Source organism: Chelonoidis abingdonii, chromosome 11 (assembly GCF_003597395.2).
Source record: "Chelonoidis abingdonii isolate Lonesome George chromosome 11, CheloAbing_2.0, whole genome shotgun sequence".
Classification (NCBI taxonomy): domain Eukaryota; kingdom Metazoa; phylum Chordata; order Testudines; family Testudinidae; genus Chelonoidis; species Chelonoidis abingdonii.
In genome coordinates this window covers 37686924-37704908 of record NC_133779.1, presented here as the reverse complement: position 1 = coordinate 37704908, position 17985 = coordinate 37686924, and the positions used below count along the sequence as shown (strand labels likewise).

Below are 17985 nucleotides of genomic sequence, written 5' to 3'. Positions count from 1 at the left end.
TGGGCCTGAGTGGCAAAGTTCAATCTGCCTAATGATCGTTCTGTGCAACAAGAGAATTGGTTTGATGCTATGTAATCCCATTGCGGCAGAGCCGCGGTCCCGCGAAGGACAGATGGGGTCAGAGAGAAGGGGACGCCTGGAATGGAGCTGCAGGGGCACAGGGATTCGACTCCATGTCATCGCTTTATACACACAAAAGGCAGCATTATTAATGGTTAGAACAGAAGGGCTGAGAGTCGGGGCTCCTGGGTTCTCTTCCCAGCTCTGGGAGGAAGTGGGGCCTACTGGTTAGAGTAGGGTAGGAGCTGAAATTGTTGGCTTACATTTCCAGCTCTGTAGAAGGATGTGGATAGAGCAAAGGGACCCGGAGCAGCCACCGTTCCCAGGACCTGTTCTCAGTTCTGTTCTGGATCAAGAGAAGGAGGAAATGCAAACCTGCGGGGGTCCTGCTAATGGTGGAGTGGATAGCCTTATCCGAAGGTCTACACGCATAAATTAAGGCTCTGACTTGCCCCCAGGTCACTCAGTGACACAGCTGGAAGGGAACCCAGGAGTCCTGACTCTCAATTCCCCATTTGAACCACTAGACCTTGCTCCCATCCCAAAGCATGAAACAACCCAGGAATCCTGACTCCCAGCTCAATGCTTGAGCCATCAGAGCACACTCCTTTCTGCATGGACACTCTGGGGAGGAACTGTTTATTCAGAAGAGCCGAGCTGTGCCCACAGCCCCGCGTCCCTGACCATGTCGCTTTGACAGCAGAGCAAAGCCGCCTCCTTCTCCCAACCTCCTCGCTCTGCCGCGCACCAAGGACATCCCAGCTTTGTCTCAACGTCTATAAACAGCCTGGTTCCATCCTGAGCTGTGACTGCAAACGCCTCCCGCATCGACCCAATCCCCTCAGGGGCTGGGAAGGCATCCAAACCGAGCATTGCCAGAGAGACGGGCACTGGGGAGGGGGCCCTGGAGCTGGAGGAGGAGGGGGGAGAACGCAGTAGAAATGGGGGTGCGGAAGAGGGTCTCTCAGTGGGCCAGATCCTCATGGCTCTGTGGCACTCGTCATACAAACGTGAGCCCTCCCAATGAGGGAGGAGTCTGAGCCGTGAGCAGGGCGGTCCGTCTGCCTGAGCAATGGGGGGTGAGCAGGCTCCTCCAATGAGAATCTCTCCCCCACCCCAGGACCTGAGAAGCAGCTGCATCCCTGGCTGGTGAAGGAGCGATTGCCACACACACACAGCCCCATGAGAGCCCTCAGGGTTCCAGGCCTGTCTTGATGAGCTCCCCGAATGCTCCCTGGGGAGGCACATATGCAGCAGGCCGCGATCTGGCGGCGTGGGCTCCCCTGGGATACTGGCTAATGAAGGGAAACAGCAATCTGGTGAGGATGTAATCTCCAGGGTTAGCAGCAGGATGATTAGTCGCCTTGCGGCTCACAGACCTCCTGCCTCTCCTGCCAGGATGGGCCAGTCCCCAACTACAGCCAGAGCAAAGGGGGATGCAAGTTTCCAAAGCCAAGATCTGTCCCCAAAAATGCTATGCAGCCAAAATTCTCCTGCCTGAACCATTTGCCTAAATCTTAGGCCCTGTTAATCCTTCTCTCTAACATCAGGCTGCCTTCAACCCGGCACACAGCCTGCTCCACCCACTCCTGCAATACGACAATACAGTGCACAGACCCTATGGCTGCCCTGGCCCATCTTGCGTGGACCCCGGCTTTGATCAGGATGCCCCATTGCACACTGGGATCTGAAGTCTCCATGGGTTATGCCTGTGTTTTAAAGATAATAGGAGATGCACCTGCTCTGTGCTCCTTAAAAGAGTCACGTCCCTCAGGTGTCTGGTCAATTGCGCTGTTCCAACACGCCTCTTGGCTCCCCATTAATATAAGGGCGCTGGTTCCCCCTTAATATAACAGCTCAGTTCCTGCACTCGGGGTCATGATTCTGAAGATGGCTGGGGCTTGTGGCTCCCTGTGCAGGTCTGAATCCCCCTTGAGCGCTTGATTCTACTGGAGACACTATCTCTGTCCATGGTCCTGGACTCACTGATCTGAAAGTCTCCCTGTCCAAGGTACTCAGCTCTGCCTCAGGCAGGGTGTTGGGGAAGTGTCATGAAAACTCTCACTTGGCACATTCTCTGAAGACAAGGGTAGCTCCCTGGAACTCATTTACAGTGGAATTGGAGAATCAAAGTCTATCCACAGCACAGTAGGACCAAGCCCCCGTTTGCTTCCATGCAGATATTGCTGTCACAGCAATGAAACACATAATATCCTGTATCCCAAAATGGTGAACAAAGGACACCTAGGATTCAGTTCACCTCCCCATGCAATGCAGCCACCTCTGGGGTGGAATGGGGCAGCTGTTTAACAGCTGCACTGAACATCTGCTTAGGTCAGGGCTGGAAAAGATGGGGGGAAAAAACTGTACCCAGCTGAAACTGCAGAGGGGGATTTCAGGGGGCAGAAGGTAATCATCCAAGCAGGAATTCAGCCCAGGCACATAGGCTAACATCCCTGTTCTCTCAGAATTCCCAGGACTTGGGATCAAGTGAGCAGGGCCTTGATGGGCCATTTCCATAGGTGGATAGTGCCCCCAGGGTACAGCATCCTCCATTCCCCAACATGTGCTTTTGGGGCCAATGCTCAACAACCTGGACTCCCCTTGAAGCCAGCTCAGGAGATGCTCAGCAGCACTTCACAGGATCGGGCCCAGCAGAGCACTTCTTCGGCAATCAACACGAATCCTCCTCCGATGGTCCCAGTTCCCCCAGCCAAAGAGCCCAGGGCAGTCACATAGCTTCCCAGCAGCCCGCAGGCCTGCACCACCTCCTGTGTCAAAACTCTGGGAAGCTTCCTACTCAAACGCAAGCCACAACCCCACACTCAGCGTGACACGCTGCTCTTCCTTACCTTTTCCTGGTACTGGCGCCGGGAGGAGTCCAGCGACTGGATGAGGGCGGTGGCATGGCCGATGAACATGGCGTAGCAGGTAGCGCCGACGATCATGCTGAGCATGGTGAGCCAGATATCCGTCATGCTCTCAGGGGCCTGCTTCCCGTAGCCGATGCACAGCATGTGGCTCATTGACATGAACAAGGCAAAGGAGTACAGCTCGCTCCACGAGTTGTTCTGCAAAGACATCAGCCGCGACAAATAACTCGCATCAAATGCATCACTCAGTGTGTGCGCGCACGTGGGTGGTTGTGTGTATGGAAGGAGCTGCTCAGACCCAACAGGAGCAGATAAAAGTCAACTGGTGTGTGTGTGTGTGTGTGTGAGTGTGTGTGTGTGTGTGAGAGAGAGAGAGAAGCTGATAAAAGACAACTGCTCTGTGTGTGTGTGCGCGCGAGAAAGAGAGAAGCTGATAAAAGACAACTGCTCTGTGTGTGTGTGTGCGCGTGCGCGCGCGAGAGAGAGAAGCTGATAAAAGACAACTGCTGTGTGTGTGTCTCCTCAGATCCAGCTCTGATGCTTTTAAAACACAACCACTCCACTAGAGTCTTGCTGGGGCATCGAGAGACATGATTTTTGACACAGCATCACAAAGAAATAAACACAGGCAGTTGGAAGTGTATTTCCGACGGTGCCCATAGACAATACCACCTCTCTACACTTCTTTCATAGTATCAATGGCAACAAAGCACAATCAGTCTCTCCCCCACCCCATTTGAGTTATCTGACTGTTTTAACGGGTTTATGAAAACGCCTGGATCCCTGAGCTCATTTGACAAAAATTAAAACATAATCCATAATTTATTAACGACCCGTCAACAATGCTCAATAGCAACCAGGAGCTTTTGGAAAATGACGCTTCAGCCTAGAATAGCACAATTCCGCATCAGCCAAAAGCTTGAACAAACAGACGGGGCCTTGTACTATTCTGGGTGACCGAGGAATTGGACAGAGCACAGAAAGGACTGGGCAGAGAGGGTGAGCAGCCCAAAGTCAAGGCACCACTATGAGGTGGATCCACAAAGGTCATTAGGTGCCTAATGCCCATTGATCTCAATACAATTTAAGCACTGAAATACCTTTGTGAATTCCACTCCAAGTCCTGATCCTGCTGTCCAGCCTCAGGCACGACTCTCATGAAGAGCATCTCGCGAAATGGCAGGATCAGACCTCAGGTGCTAAACCAAGCCCCAGCTGCATGGGAAGGGCGGGATTCTCCTCCTCAGTTAATGGAATAACACACTGATCATTCCTGACCCTTCCAGATTGGCTGGGGAACACACACACACCAGTCACACCCACACTGCCATCACAACTCTCTCACACACTCACCATCCGCACACACGCTGCAGCTTTAACTCCCACGGTTACTATTACCACACATACACACCACTATCTATACAGAGCTTGCAATAACAACTCTCACACAATTAGCACTGGCATACACAGCTTAGTCACCACACATGTACACAACCGTTACCACATGCACACACAGACACCCCCAAATTACCATGCACATGCTCTGCCATACACCTGCCTCCCCAGGGAAGGGCCAGCATCTCTGCACACGCCCCAGTGTTTGTGCCCGGGCAGCAGGGTGGAATCCTATGAGCACCCACATTCACACGCAGACAGATCTGTGCATTGCATTGCCATACGCGCATCCCTGAGAGCAATGATCCGTTTCAAAATGCAACTGACCAAGCCTCAGAGGTCACATGTTTAGGTTCAAAATAAAGACAAGAGCTTGGAAGGAGAACGCCCGCGTCCCCGGGTGCCAATGGAACTCCCCAGCAGGGGGCACTGCTTTGCATCAGCAGCTGGCAGAGCAGCATCTTAGCCATAGGCAGTGCTCTCAATGGGCAGGCAGCCTGCTCCAAACGCATAATCCTGCCTGCAAAAGAGACACTTAGTACATTTTCCAAAGGCCTTTATCAAACCCGAACCCTTTTGTTCAGGGTCCGGTTCCCAATCTCCTGTCTCTCTATCTCCCCCACGTAGATCCACCCCTGGCTTCGGAGCATTGTGTCTTTACTCTGCCCGTCACTTGGCTCCCAGAACCAGGCCAACGTGACAAAGGCAGGTTTAGATCATCTATCAGTCAGCTGGGACTCTGCCAAATCCTACTGATGGATGAGGAGCTAACAGAAGCCAGTTTGGTTGGGAGGGAGGAGTGCGGATCCTGGTGAAGGAAATGAGCTCAGACAGTCTGGAAAGAACAGAGTTTATTAAAGTACTTGTGCTGGGATACTCAGCTTGTGTGGCAGGAGAGAGAGAGAGAGAGGGAAGGCAAGAAATGAAAAGCTACCGGTGTGTGAGGAATGGGGAACGTACATGGACACCCGTAATCAGACACCAGTAACACTGCTCTGGGGAAGGTGTGTTGTAATGGTCAGAGCACAGGTTTGGGAGGCAGCCATTCCTGAGTTCCACACCCAGCTCTGTGCCTCAGTTTCCCTCTCTGTAAAACAGGCAGAACACCTGACCTGCTTCACAGAGAGGTGTGATGCTCAATAAGTGCACTCCTCTATGAGGAGACGTATGTGGAATTAAAGCCTTGCACCAAACGACTGCTGCTGGTACCTACATCTGTAATGGGTCCGTGAAGGACAGAGAGATCCCCTTGAAGACAGGAAAGCATTATATTCCTTTTCTCTGTGATTACACAGCGCCACAGAGAGGACAAGCGACTTGCCCAAGGCGACACAGCAAGTCAGTGACAGAGCTGGAAAAAGAACCCAGGAGTCCTGACTCCCAGCCCCCAGACTGCATGCACTTCATCCCATTCACCGTAATGGAACCTGGAACCCGGAGCCAGCCTTACCTCACCTTGAGTAGTCTATTCTGTTCTCACTAGAGTCTTACCCTGTGCCCATGAACATAGTATCTGAGCCAGGGGTGAAAGTAACTTAAAGAACTTGCCGGTACTCCGGAATCTGGAGAAGGGGCGTGGCCTCCACCAGAAGAGGCGGAGCCTTTAAATCCCCAGGCCCTTTAAACCAGGATTTAAAGGGCCCGGGGCTAGGGCTGTGGTAGCAGCAGCTGGGAGCCCCAAGCCCTTTAAATCACCCCCTGAGCTCCCAGCTGCAGAGGTAGCTGGAAGCCCTGGGGTTTGGGGGCAATTTAAATGAGGGGATTTAAAGGGCCCGGGGCTCTAGCTGCTGCTACCGCAGCAGATCCCCGGACCCTTTAAATTGCTGACGGAGCCCCAGGGCTCCAGCAGCAGGGCCCAGGGCTCCTGCTGCCACTACCCTCCAGGGCCCTTAAAATAGTCTCCGGAGCCCTGCTGCTGGAGCCCTGGGGTAGCGGCAGCAGGGCTCCGGTGGCTATTTAAAGGGCCTAGGGTGGTAGAGGCAGCGGGAGCCCCAAACCCTTTCAATAGCCACCAGAGCCCTGCATCACAATCCACCTGCACAACACACACAGAGGCATGTACCCCCCCCCAGTACCACAGACAGGGCATGACACTCACATACGTGATATGCCCCAAGTCACACACAGGGCTTGTTGTGCTATTGGGTTTCAGTTTCAGGTTGATCCTCAAGGTCATGGATTCTGCTAAGGAAACATCTTCCCCTCCCTCAAACTCCTGCTTGGGTTGGAAAAGCTTTTCTTGTGTCTCAGTCATTGCAAGGAACGTGGGGGTGGAGGGGAGCAGAAGGAAACAGGAAGTCACGGAGGAATGAAAGAGGAGGAGGTAAACAGAGAGGGGAGGAAGAAAGGGAAGGAAACAGTCAGAAAAAGAGGAAGGCAAGAGAGGACAGGGGAGAAAGACCTAGAAGGAGAAAGGAAAACACAAGGAGAGAGAGAGGGAAGGAGCTGCAGGCTGCTGAAAGCGGGTAGATGGAAAGAGAGGAAAGGAATTGTGAGGAGGGAGGGGGAGATCTGTTAATGACGCTGCTGCAGGGCAGGGATAGTGCAATTAAAAGCATGTCCCATTATTTATTAATAGCAGTTTTGTTGCTAAATGAAAATTGGAGGAGAAAGTGTGGGGGAGGAAGGGGAGGAAGCAGAGAGATGCCACAACATCTCTGCTCTGCCTGCTATTGCTCAGCTCCGCTGAAGGAGGAAGGGGGCCGTGTACTTCCGAGCCAGAGCTCTCTGCCAGCGAGACAGTGCCCGGCTTCATACCACTGATTTTGCTTCCAGCCCCTTTGGCTAATGACACACCAGAAAAAGAGAGGAACAAGTCCTGTTCCTGTGTCCATGAGATCCCAGTGAGACGAAGCCTCCTGCTTCCCTCAGCACTGCTCAGCTAGGAAACGGGCTCCGCTCCCCGCTGCACCTTCTGGCTGGGGGTGGGTCTCAGCTAACCGTCACCTGCCCCACAGATCACAGCCAGGACTCCTGTGGTGCTCCGGGAGCTGCCTCCACAGCAGTGGGGAGGGAGCGTCCTCCGGGAGGTTTGAGACTCTGCCATGTGGAGCTGTCAGAAGGGGGCAGGGATGGCAGAAGGTGAGTCTCTGCCCATCACCTTAGCAGGGAGGAGAGGGGTTCTGAAAGGGTCTTGGTTTCAGAAGATCCAGCTCCCAGCACCCTTGGAGCTGATGCGACTCCACCAGGGGCTGCCTAATGGAGCCCAAGAGCACCCGGACACCTGTGCGCAGCACCCCTCGGCGCCACAACACGGGACGAAAGTGGAGGGAGCTCAGGATAAAAAGGCTTCGGACACAGTGAAGAGGTTTGCAGGGGCTGCAGGACTGGACAGACCTTGGCTGGCTAAGCGAGGGGGGCAGGACATACCCATCTACACCCATGGGCAGGGTTAAACCCCAGGCAGGGAGAGGAGCCACTGGGGGGCGCTGGCCAGAAGTCACGGGATGAAACCGACCAAAGGAAATTTTAGGCTGAAGGCATAAGGCTGGGGAATCATCTCCTATGGGTTGTGGTGGGAACCCCGTTTGTCCGGGATACTTTGAACTAGACCAGCCCAGCCCCAGGGAAACCGGGAACCCGCCTGCCCTGGCCGGGGAAGGGACCTCAATCCCATGTTCTAGCTCCGGTCGCTCACCCCCCTGAGCAGGAGGCGGCTCTCCCCCGGCACTCACCACCATGCCGTTGATGGAGACCCAGCAGTTGCTGGGGAAGTCCTGAAGCATGGGCACGAGGAACTGGAGGCAGCCGTCCCAGTGACACAGCAGCAGCATCATGCCGATAAGGTTAATGATCCTCATCACCGCGCTGGCCAGGTCATAGGTCATGTGGAAGATCTGCCGGGGGAAACAAACGGCGTTAGACCGCGGTGCCCAGGACCAGCCAGTCCTCTCACTGCTGTCCCAGCCTGCACCAGCCCACCTCCAGGGGAGCTGCAAAGCAATGCCCTGTACCGGGCCCATGGTAGCAGCTTCCCTAGCGGAGGTGAGCTGCAGGGTTTGATTGGGGCCTTTCACTCCACTCTGACCTGGAAGATTTGCAACCCCCGTCCCAGAGTGTCGGGCTCATCACTCTCGTGTCACCGGATTCCAAGCCAAATCTTTTGTTCTCCAAGGGTTCCTGAACCTGGGCTGAGCTGGGAGCTTGCAAACGAAACTGGGCAAGCTCTGCAGGGCACCGGCAGCAAAGCTCTGCACGGCTCTAGGCCCAGATGTCTGGCATTAGGGAGCTGAGGCTCAGGAATCACCTGCTGCATGTTAACCGAGAGGGCTGCTTTCCTTCTGCCCCTTCTCTCCCTCTCATCGACCCCCCCTCACACGCAGGACCAGAATCAGGGGGTCACACAACATGGGCAAGCGGGTGCCTTGCTAGGCTGCAGCCACCCAGCTAAAGAGCTAGGGACTATTTAGCTGCCCTCAGTGACGATTTGTACTGTCTCCATATGCCCACTATCAGTGCTGGTTTCTGACAAACACAGACACACACACCCCTCGCCTCTTGCTTGTTACTACCATTTCATGTGGGTTCTGATTCCCAGCTGCTTACGATGCTAATGTGCCAAGACAGGCTGCTTCACAAAAGCAGCGTCCGCTTTGAAATTCCTAGACACTCAGGAACCATGGGTTCAGATCCCAGCTGGGTTAACCAAGCCAGGCACATTTTGAAGGGGAATAAATTAACTTCCGCGCAGCACGCCGTGAGCAGATCTTGAACCGGAGACTTTAAAGTGCAGAGTTTCTGCATGGACATTAAAGACACCGGAGACCTTTCATTTTGGGAATATTGGCGAACTGCTTGGGCCAATGGGGCAACAGACTCCTTTGACGTGACCGACATTGTTACTATACAGGATGGGCCCAATGCTGGATTATGCTGGAATCTTCTTTTCATGAATAAGAGCAGTAACTCTCCAGCCACCAGCCTTTGGGGGAGGCCCATCTTTTCACTGACATCTGTTCGTTTGAAAACTGTCTCTATTCCCGGCAGCAGCCTGCAGTTATTTTAGGGACCTGGGCTTCCCCTGCCTCCCTTTTCTACACTGCCAAAGTCTCGCTACATGTTCTTTGCATTTATTCTTCCTGTTCTTGGGCTCCGATCCAGCAAAGCTTTAATAACAATGATTCCTAGCTCTCCTCAGCAGACCTCAAAGTCCGGGCGGTATCATTATCTCCATTTTACAGATGGGGAAACCGAGGCACGGAGTAGGAAGGGACTTGCCCAACGCCACCCGGCTGCCCAGTAGCAGAGCCTGAAACAGAGCCCGGGTGTCCTGAGTCTCAGCCACTAGGCCACCCTGCCTCTCTCTCCAGTCTGTAAACTCGGCTGCCTAGAAGGGATGAATCGCAGGGTTTAGGGAAGAAGTGCTCTCTCTTGTGGCCATTTCCCCTTCCAGTACCCTGGGCTCCTGATGGATTAAAGATGTGTGGGCAGCACAGGATTAAATACATCGGTCTCTGGGGTAACACTAGGCTGCAAGCATCATATCTCCCCGTATGTTTGTACCGGGTGTCACGGAGTCACCGGGCGATGCTCTGGAACTGCTCCCCACTAAGCCAGTCAGGACTTTGGGGAGCCTCCTCTCCCTTGGAGCAGACTTGTTCAGGGCAAGAAGCTCACACGTCTTCACCTCCTGGGTCTCTCCTTAGAGACATTCAGCTATCCTCTGCCTCCGTGGGCTTTCCCACACGAAGCCCACCCAGCGAATGTGGCCTGTCCTGGAAGCCTATCAGAGGTTCTGAACTCGCCCTACTCTCTTGCAGTCAAGACAATAGCACTCTCCGTCCAGCAAAACTAGAAGTGATATATTCGATTCTCTCTAAAAGGTCATGTCATAACTAGTCTTAAGATAAGATAACCCAGTCCAAACCAAGACCACACGTCTTACGGTCATCTTATTCTGTACTTGTTTAAAGGTTTCAGACACATAGTTTCGCAGCCTGATCCCTACGTGCTCTTTGCACTTACTCACTTGACCCATATGAGATAGATCTCAAGTTCTCACCAGTCTACCCCAGTCCGCTCTCCCTCACTCTCTCTAAGTCCCACTCAGCTTCCCTTTCACTCGACTCTCCAGATGCCGACGTCAACTCTAGATCCAGTGATTCACACTGGACTTGTCTCCAAACTACCTTGACAGTTGACCTTTGCACGAGGAGGGCCCAGCCACCAATCAGTTTTCTAGGAGACAGATGCCAGGCATTAGGTGCACTGGCCTTTGCTTCTGCCAGATACTTAAGAACTGCCTAGGGACATCATGAGCACAACACGTATTTCAGTGACGAATATCAATCTTTAGAACGTCCCAGTTCGTCACATCTACTCCCCCCTATCATTATTGCTCTGCCGAACTTAGCCAGGTCCTGCAGCCCAGTGATCAACTGAGCGCCAGTCCTACGTGAGATCCCACCATGACGTTAACCCATGGATGCCCCAGCACTCTCCGATTCCTTGGAGTTGAGTTACACCGGCCCTCCCACGTTTGTGCCCTCTCTTGCGCATTGATGTGTGCTTATGGCACTTGCAGGCCGCATTATGACCATCTATGGCTCAGCTGAAACCTCTTCTGAGCAGCTCGGATGTAACCCTTTTGCACCTCCCATACTCCTCCGTCTTTTAATAGGTTCTAGGCTGCCTATCTTCCCTTCTCATCTTTGTTTGTGCTAGATTCGGGCTATAGCTCTTCTTGGTCTATCACAACATCCTACAACAAGTTCCACGGTGACTAGAACGCGCCGAATCTTAGCACTTTATCGCCTCGCTCTTGCCTGTGTCATGCTCGCTTTTCAACCCACCCTGTGAGTCACTGTTATCGATTACAAGCGACCTCTAGCCATTCACCATTCTACCTTTGATGACTTTCTTACTCTAACTATTTAGCCAGTCAGAAGATACAACACCTCACCGTTGAGTACCAACCGCCCACTTGCTCTCCCATTTGCTTCTCCATACAGGATATCTCGACTGTTATAGCACCCTCCCATGTCCTGGTTATCTACCCCTGTCATAAGGTTTGTCTCTTGTTCTTCCAGGCCCAAATCTCCTCAGTCTCACCCTCATCCTTTCTTAAGAATTCTCTCCCGGCCCTAGCTTGGTCGCCATCGCGTAACGCTTGAGACTATTGGTTCTCTAAGTACTCCTTACTCGATTATCCTTCGCTTCACTATAACTCACATCATCTGTCTCTCTACCTATGTGTCTCGGTAGCGCCCTGAGTTAGCAGTCTGCGTGTGTGTAGAAATACGCTGGCTCCCCTGCTACAAGTCCCAGAGTCGTCTTCTCTGCCAATTTCAGCCTACTCTTCTCCTAGGATTCATGTCAGAACATTTTGTGCTTCAAGTGTACCTTCCTGGAATGCGGCGTACGCATGATGCTGTTCGTGCTATATTTTATCCTTCTCTTCACAGAGACCATTGTCATTCCGGAAACAGAGTGCGCTCACTTTGTCATCTCTCCCTTCTTCATACCAGCATATCCCTCCTCTTATAGGCCTCAGTCCAGATCTCCTTCACCCTTCACTTGCGCGATGCCTGCATCTCAAAAGACAAGTGCTTGTATGTAGGTTCATTTAACCTCAGCTTTGATTCTTCCCCGTGAGTACTCCTTTAATACTCTCTAGACTCAGGCTACTGCCCACTGATTGGCCTCCCATGTCCCCTCCTCCGTCTGCTACCATTATAACCTCTAAAAGAAAGCCCATAGTTTCTCGCCTTGTTACGCCGTGAGAATCCCTATCTGCCCTCGCGGGACTCTGTCCTGTTCACACCTTTTCTGTCTTAAGTTGTGTTTTGTTTGCTCGCTGTGATCAATCAGCAAGTTCCTCTACTTAGCTTCTCCTTAAGTCACACATGGAGTGCTTTGTTGCGTCTCTGTTCCTGTGTCGTGGAGTAGTGCAGCTGCTTATGTACGATTTATAATTATGATTCGCTTGCGTGCCCCTCTTCTTCACCCTCGCTCTGGGCACTTGCTGTGTAGTCCCTAGACGTAGCTTTCCTTGACCTTCTTTCCCTGCGTTACTGCTTCTTTTTATTTGTAGTCCTACTGCAATTTAGTGTGACTCCTTTCATTTTCCTTTTCTAGAACACTTGCTATAAACAAGCTTGTAGCACCATGTCCATAAGCGTGAGTGTTCTTTTGGACAATTTCCTCAACCTTGCCAACCTTAATGCCTCCTTCTGAGTTTTGCCTAGGCCTATCCCCAAGACCCACCCTCAACTCAGCTCCTAGGCATGCGTTGTACCTACAGCGGTCGCTCCTCTCTCCCCCCGAAACACACACACAAGAGTTAATTTTAACTTCGCGCTGTGCCTACTTGTGTCTGATGCGTAGTTCGCCACTCAGTGGGTCGCATCTCGCCTGCAGCTCTACTCCCCTCACTTGCCTCCATGGTCTTCAATCAGCACAAGCCCATGCGTTCCGCACCCCCTCTCGGTGTGTCATGCCAGAAGAGGCGCTCGAAGTACGCATCTTACTCCCTCCGTCATTTTACGTTCCTAGTGGGCGCTCTGTTCCGTGCTATGAATGTAAGCCTTATCCACTCCTAGTATTCGCCAGCAGCACTCACTCCCACGCTGCCACCTCAGCGCTCAATTGTGATCATGTTCAATACCCAATTCTCTCTTCCTACACCAAGCAAATTGTATGTCGCACTGATTTAGAAGTATCACACATGAGCCCAGTCGTACATTATAGCAGAAGCATGTGCGCGTGCACATCTCAGCTTCATTCTTGTCCCTGCCTGTGAGACTGGTGCGATCTGACCGAATACCCCAACCCAGTCGCAGCTGGTACGGCAATTACCCACCCATTCTTCTGAAAGATAACGTCTGAGCTGGACAGAACCTCCAATGACCAGCCAGTCCGAACCCTCTCCTTCTTTCTAACAGGGATCAGCCATATAGGCAGGCGAGGGCTTCCACCCAGGACCTTCACCCAGTCCCACAGTCCTCAGCATCTCGCTGCACCCCACAGTTCCCTTGTCCCAGGCCTCGCCCCTGCAGGTGTTTCCCCACTGACCCCTGGGCAGCCCCCTATCTCCCACTCCACCATCACCAGTCCATCTGCTGCTGCTTCTCCTGCAGCTGTTTCCACAGCCTCTTGCTCTCTCTCATGGTCCTCTCGCTCTCTCAGGCTCTGCTCCAATCCCATCCGTCTCCGATCCCTGAGGGGAACCAATCGTGAAGATCTTGTCTGTTGGGACAGACTCTCAGGAGTGCCTGGCTGCTGCTCCAGCTGCTCCCAGATCCTCTTGTAGCCCCATCTGGGTCAGGAATCTGCTCCTCAGAGCGTCCTCCTCCTCAACTGCACAGATTAACTTTGCCTTGATGAATTCCCTCGCGTAACTCTCTCTTTGTTGCACAGGATCACAATGTCTTTTTAAGGAGATGATGATAGGCCATCACTTCACCGTTCCCAAGTGCTCTGACTCACAGGCCGTGTGCTCTTGGTCCCCATGGTTCCACGAAGAACCCCTGGTGTGCCAGCCCTCTCGTGATCACCACCTCTTTTGCCAGGGTCGAGCTGCAGACTCTCTCCCCCGGACTGTCCTGCAATCCTAGGGAACCCTGCTACTGCAAAATCCTTCTCTCTCCCAGGGTCGAGCGGCAAGCTCCTCCGCCCTGAGACTGCTCACTGCAGTCCTTAGGGGGACCCTTTACTCCAACAGTCCTTCTCGCTGGTCACACACTTCCGAGGTTAACTGCCCCCTGAAACCGTTCCTCTCGCTGCCTTCAGCACGCCTGGTCCTCATTATCCCTCCTCTGTTTTACGCTTCCCCAGTCCACTTACTGCAGGAAGCCCCATCCACGAAGGTGCAGTATATCCCTCCGCTGCACCAGTTTCACGGAGTCACCGGGCGATCTCTGGACTGCTCCCCACTAAGCCAGTCAGCACTTGGGGAGCCTCTCCCTTGAGCAGACTGTTCAGCGGCAAGAAGCTACACGTCTTCACCTCCTTGGTCTTCCTTGGAGCAATTCAGCATCCCTGCCCTCCGTGGCTTCCCACAGCGAGCCCACCCAGGCGGGTCCTGGGGAACCACAGGGTCTTGCACCCCCACTTTGCAGTCAGACGTGACTCTCAGCCAGCAAAACAGAGGTTTATTCGATGACAGGACAGGGTCTAAACAGAGCTTGTAGATACAGCGAACCAGACCCCTCGGCCGGGTCTATCTGGGGGCAGTGAGCAGACCCCTAGGTCTGCACTTCATCCTTATCCCCAGGTAGCTCCAGACTAACCAACCCTCCAGCCCTCCTCTCTGCTCAGCTCCTTTCCCCCGGCAGGATGCGTCAATCTCCTAATCCTTTGTCTGTCCACACCTGCAGTTGCATCCTTTGCAGAGGAGGGGCCCAGGCCATCAGTTGCTAGGATACAGAGTGCCAGGCATTAGGTGCACTGGCCCTTTGCTCTGCCAGATACTTAAGAACTGCCTAGGGGACACTGAGGCACCAACACAGTATTCAGAGCAAACATTAGGAACAGTCCCAGTTCGTCACACCGGGCCTCAACAATGACACCACCTCACACTTCCCACCCACAGATCTCACAGCACTTTACAAAGGAGGGTTGTTACTCCCATTGTATGGATGGAGAAACTGAGGCACGGGGAGACGTGACTCACCAAAGGTCAGCCAGCAGGAATAGAATCCAGGTGCCCCAGCCCGGGGAGTCACATTGCTGCTGTTCTACTAACAACTACTCCAATGACTCCATTTGAGTTACGCTAGGGATGGATTTACTCCCCTCCATGACCACCCAGAACTCCCCCAAACTGAACAGCACTTGAATCTCCCCCACTCCCAACCCCATTTTAACGCATTTTTCACTCCTTAGGCCTGGCACCAGGCAGCGTCAGTCTTGGCCCTCCCCAAATCAGAGGAATCCGTTCAACCAAACACCAGGCCAACCCTTTCCTCTCCTTCCCCCACCCCTGGCAGCCACTCACAGCCACCCTGAAATCAGGGCAGGTGGGGGCGGGGAGGGGAGAAAATGATGCCATCTGAGTACCAGCCTCATTGACAGCAGAGATGGTGCAAAATTCAGAGCCAGATTCCCCCCTCAGGGCAGTTAGGAGCCCCCACGGGCTGTGGTTAGCAAGCTGGGTACAAGTCCCAGCAAGTTAATCCCACAGCAAAGCTCCCTCTGCCAGATCATTGGAACAGGGTGGAAAAAGCCTGGGGACCGAATTTCCCCTCCCACACCAGGTGAGCCGCAGGGCGGGGGGCTGAGGCTTATTGTAGCAGGTCTCAGGAGACAAGGAAGCAGCTCTTTGCTATGCTGGCATAACCCAGTAGTGTAGACGCAACCGATAGTGATAAAGGAGGTGGTGCTATAACCACACAACCTCCCCAAGTGATGGATTTTTCTCACCCCTGAGCACCGTAACTGTCAACCTAACCTGAGACCATCCAAAATCTGCACCTTCCACAGACAGATCTTACGTTACTGCCCCATTAGGGATGGTTAATGGCTCAGTGTCTACCTAGAAATGAAGAGCCCGCAGCATTACCGGCCACCCTCTGGGAGGCAGGCTGCACACAACTTTTAACTTGAGCGTGAGGCAGAGGCCAGCAGTGTGAGCAGACTCTGGGGTGCTGGGATCCCCCATTGTGATGCCCCACACACATACACTTTGGATACCTGGGGCACAGCATTTCAGCCACCGCTTTCCACCATCACCTTTCATTTGGGAATCCAGCTTGAGTGAGGGCCTGATTTTAAGGCATTGCGCTGAGCTGCCCCTGCTGCAGCGGAAGTCGCCAGGAGTTGCAGGTGCCCTGAAAATCAGCCCCTCAAGTTGGGCACTAAAACCATATACCACTTTCCGGAATGTGGCCACTAGCCTGCCTCAGTTTCCCCCCCTCCCACAGGGATAACAGCATCTCCTGCCTTGCCAGGGCTCTGCGAGAATGACGTCGCATTTGCTAAGAACGTGGAAAGGTAATTAGCACAATTTTGTCAATGAAGGCGACAAATGGACCCACGCCCACATGAATGGGCACCCTTGGGCTTGCCAGGTTTGCTAAAGAGCAGTTAGGAGCCAGTTGACGGGGCAGCAGCCAGCCACATGGTGAGTCACTTTGGGAGGAGACCTGAGCAGGACAGAAGAGGAAAGGAGGAGACCAACCTTTCGCATAGTGCAGGCACAGGGGTTTCAAAGAGCCTGCATCCTGCAGAGCTCAGATGATAAAACCTGGGCCAGGCTGTCTGGGGCGATCACTGGGTACAACTCAGGCCCCCAGCCAGCTCCACACAGGTGCCTGGCCACATGGATCAGAACCTCAGACTGGCTTGGGTCTCTCACCCAAGGGTTGCATCTCGGGTGCACCTCACAGTTGTTAACACATGGATCATATCAGCCCCATGAGTAGGGAATGGCTGTTAACCCCATTTCACACATGGGGGCTCAGACCTGCAAAGAGATTTAGGCACCTAGCGATTTTGGAGCACTCGGCCTTCAGTGACTTGCCCAAGGAAGCCTGGGGCAGAGCAGAGAATTGGACATGGGTCTCCCAGGGGCCAGCCTGAGCCGCCCTTCCTCTCTCCTGCCCACGCCTAAGTTTAAGACATGAGGCGCCTCTCGTCTGAGGCGCGAGAACGAACAGATCTGGGGTTCTCTCAGCCAAGCTGCTTTGCGTTTCGCTCTCAGGAGCAGCTCAGCTTAGCTCCCCTATCAAACACAGGGGGCCGGGCAGGGACAGTGGATCCAGCCATCGCCAGCTCCGGCAGCAGCCCTTTCCCACCAGTGGTTGAACTCCCTCTTCCCAAGTGGAGTGGACAGGACAGAGACACACTGGGGGTGCCACGCCCAGCCCTGGCCCCAGGGATCAGAGCACCCCAGTGAAGTGAAAACTTGAGACAGGCTGAGGATCTCAAAGCAATTGACAAACAGGGCGCAATTAAGCTTCCCAATACTCCCCCCGCAATTTTAGCCCTGTTATGCAGATCTGGAAACTGAGATATGGAGCAAGGCATACTGCCAGAAAGTCAGCTGGGAATGGAACCCAGGACTCCTGCCTACCAGCCTTGCGCTGTAATCACCAGACCAGTACTACAGAGGGGGTGCAGAGCAGGGGATGCAACACATCTGAGATCACGCAGCACGTCGGGGCTGAGCTGAGAATAGAAGCCAGAACTCTTGGACTGGTGCTGTGAACACTTACCCCTGTTCCTCCCCAGCACTAGGTGCATGCTAGCAATTCCCACATGCTTCCTCTGCTGGATCCAGCACTGCCCCTGCCTGAATCAGGATACGGGACAGGACTGTCCATAGCCACACGACACAGTACATATTGACATGCAGGTTTTCAAACTCGGAAGATAGGAGCCAGAAGACAACAAACGAGCAGGAACGTGTGTGTGTGTGTGCGTGTGTGTGAGAAACTCTCCAGGATCCGCAAGGAGGATCCCACTGCTGAGATCTAAGCTTAGGCTTTTCCATAGCACACCCAGGTGCAGGGGATTTTTGCATCACTTCCCAACCCAGCTGTGCCCTGCACCCAGGATCTTGCATTATTTCAAAGATGCCAGGAGGGAGATATTATTAAATGTGATTCAAATCCTCTCACTTGCCTCTACCTAGTTTAATGCCCAGACCAAGGCAGCCCTTTTACACACACACACACACACACACACACACACCGATATTGCTAGTGAGTGAGCCTGG

General features: G+C 53.4%; 2 protein-coding genes across 2 annotated transcripts in view; one reads left to right on the top strand and one right to left on the bottom strand.

Moving 5' to 3' along the window:
• Positions 1-17985, top strand: part of RNF126 (ring finger protein 126) — a 395779-nt gene that overhangs the window by 90998 nt on the left and 286796 nt on the right. The gene's annotated exons all lie outside the window — the stretch shown is intronic.
• HCN2 (hyperpolarization activated cyclic nucleotide gated potassium and sodium channel 2) overlaps positions 1-17985 on the bottom strand; it is a 31831-nt gene that overhangs the window by 6716 nt on the left and 7130 nt on the right. The window contains exons 2-3 of the mRNA XM_032782967.2: positions 8003-8164; positions 2913-3131 (exon numbers count right to left, since the gene is read on the bottom strand). Of these exons, the coding sequence (XP_032638858.1) occupies positions 2913-3131; positions 8003-8164 (381 nt within the window). The remainder of the gene's footprint in view (positions 1-2912; positions 3132-8002; positions 8165-17985) is intronic.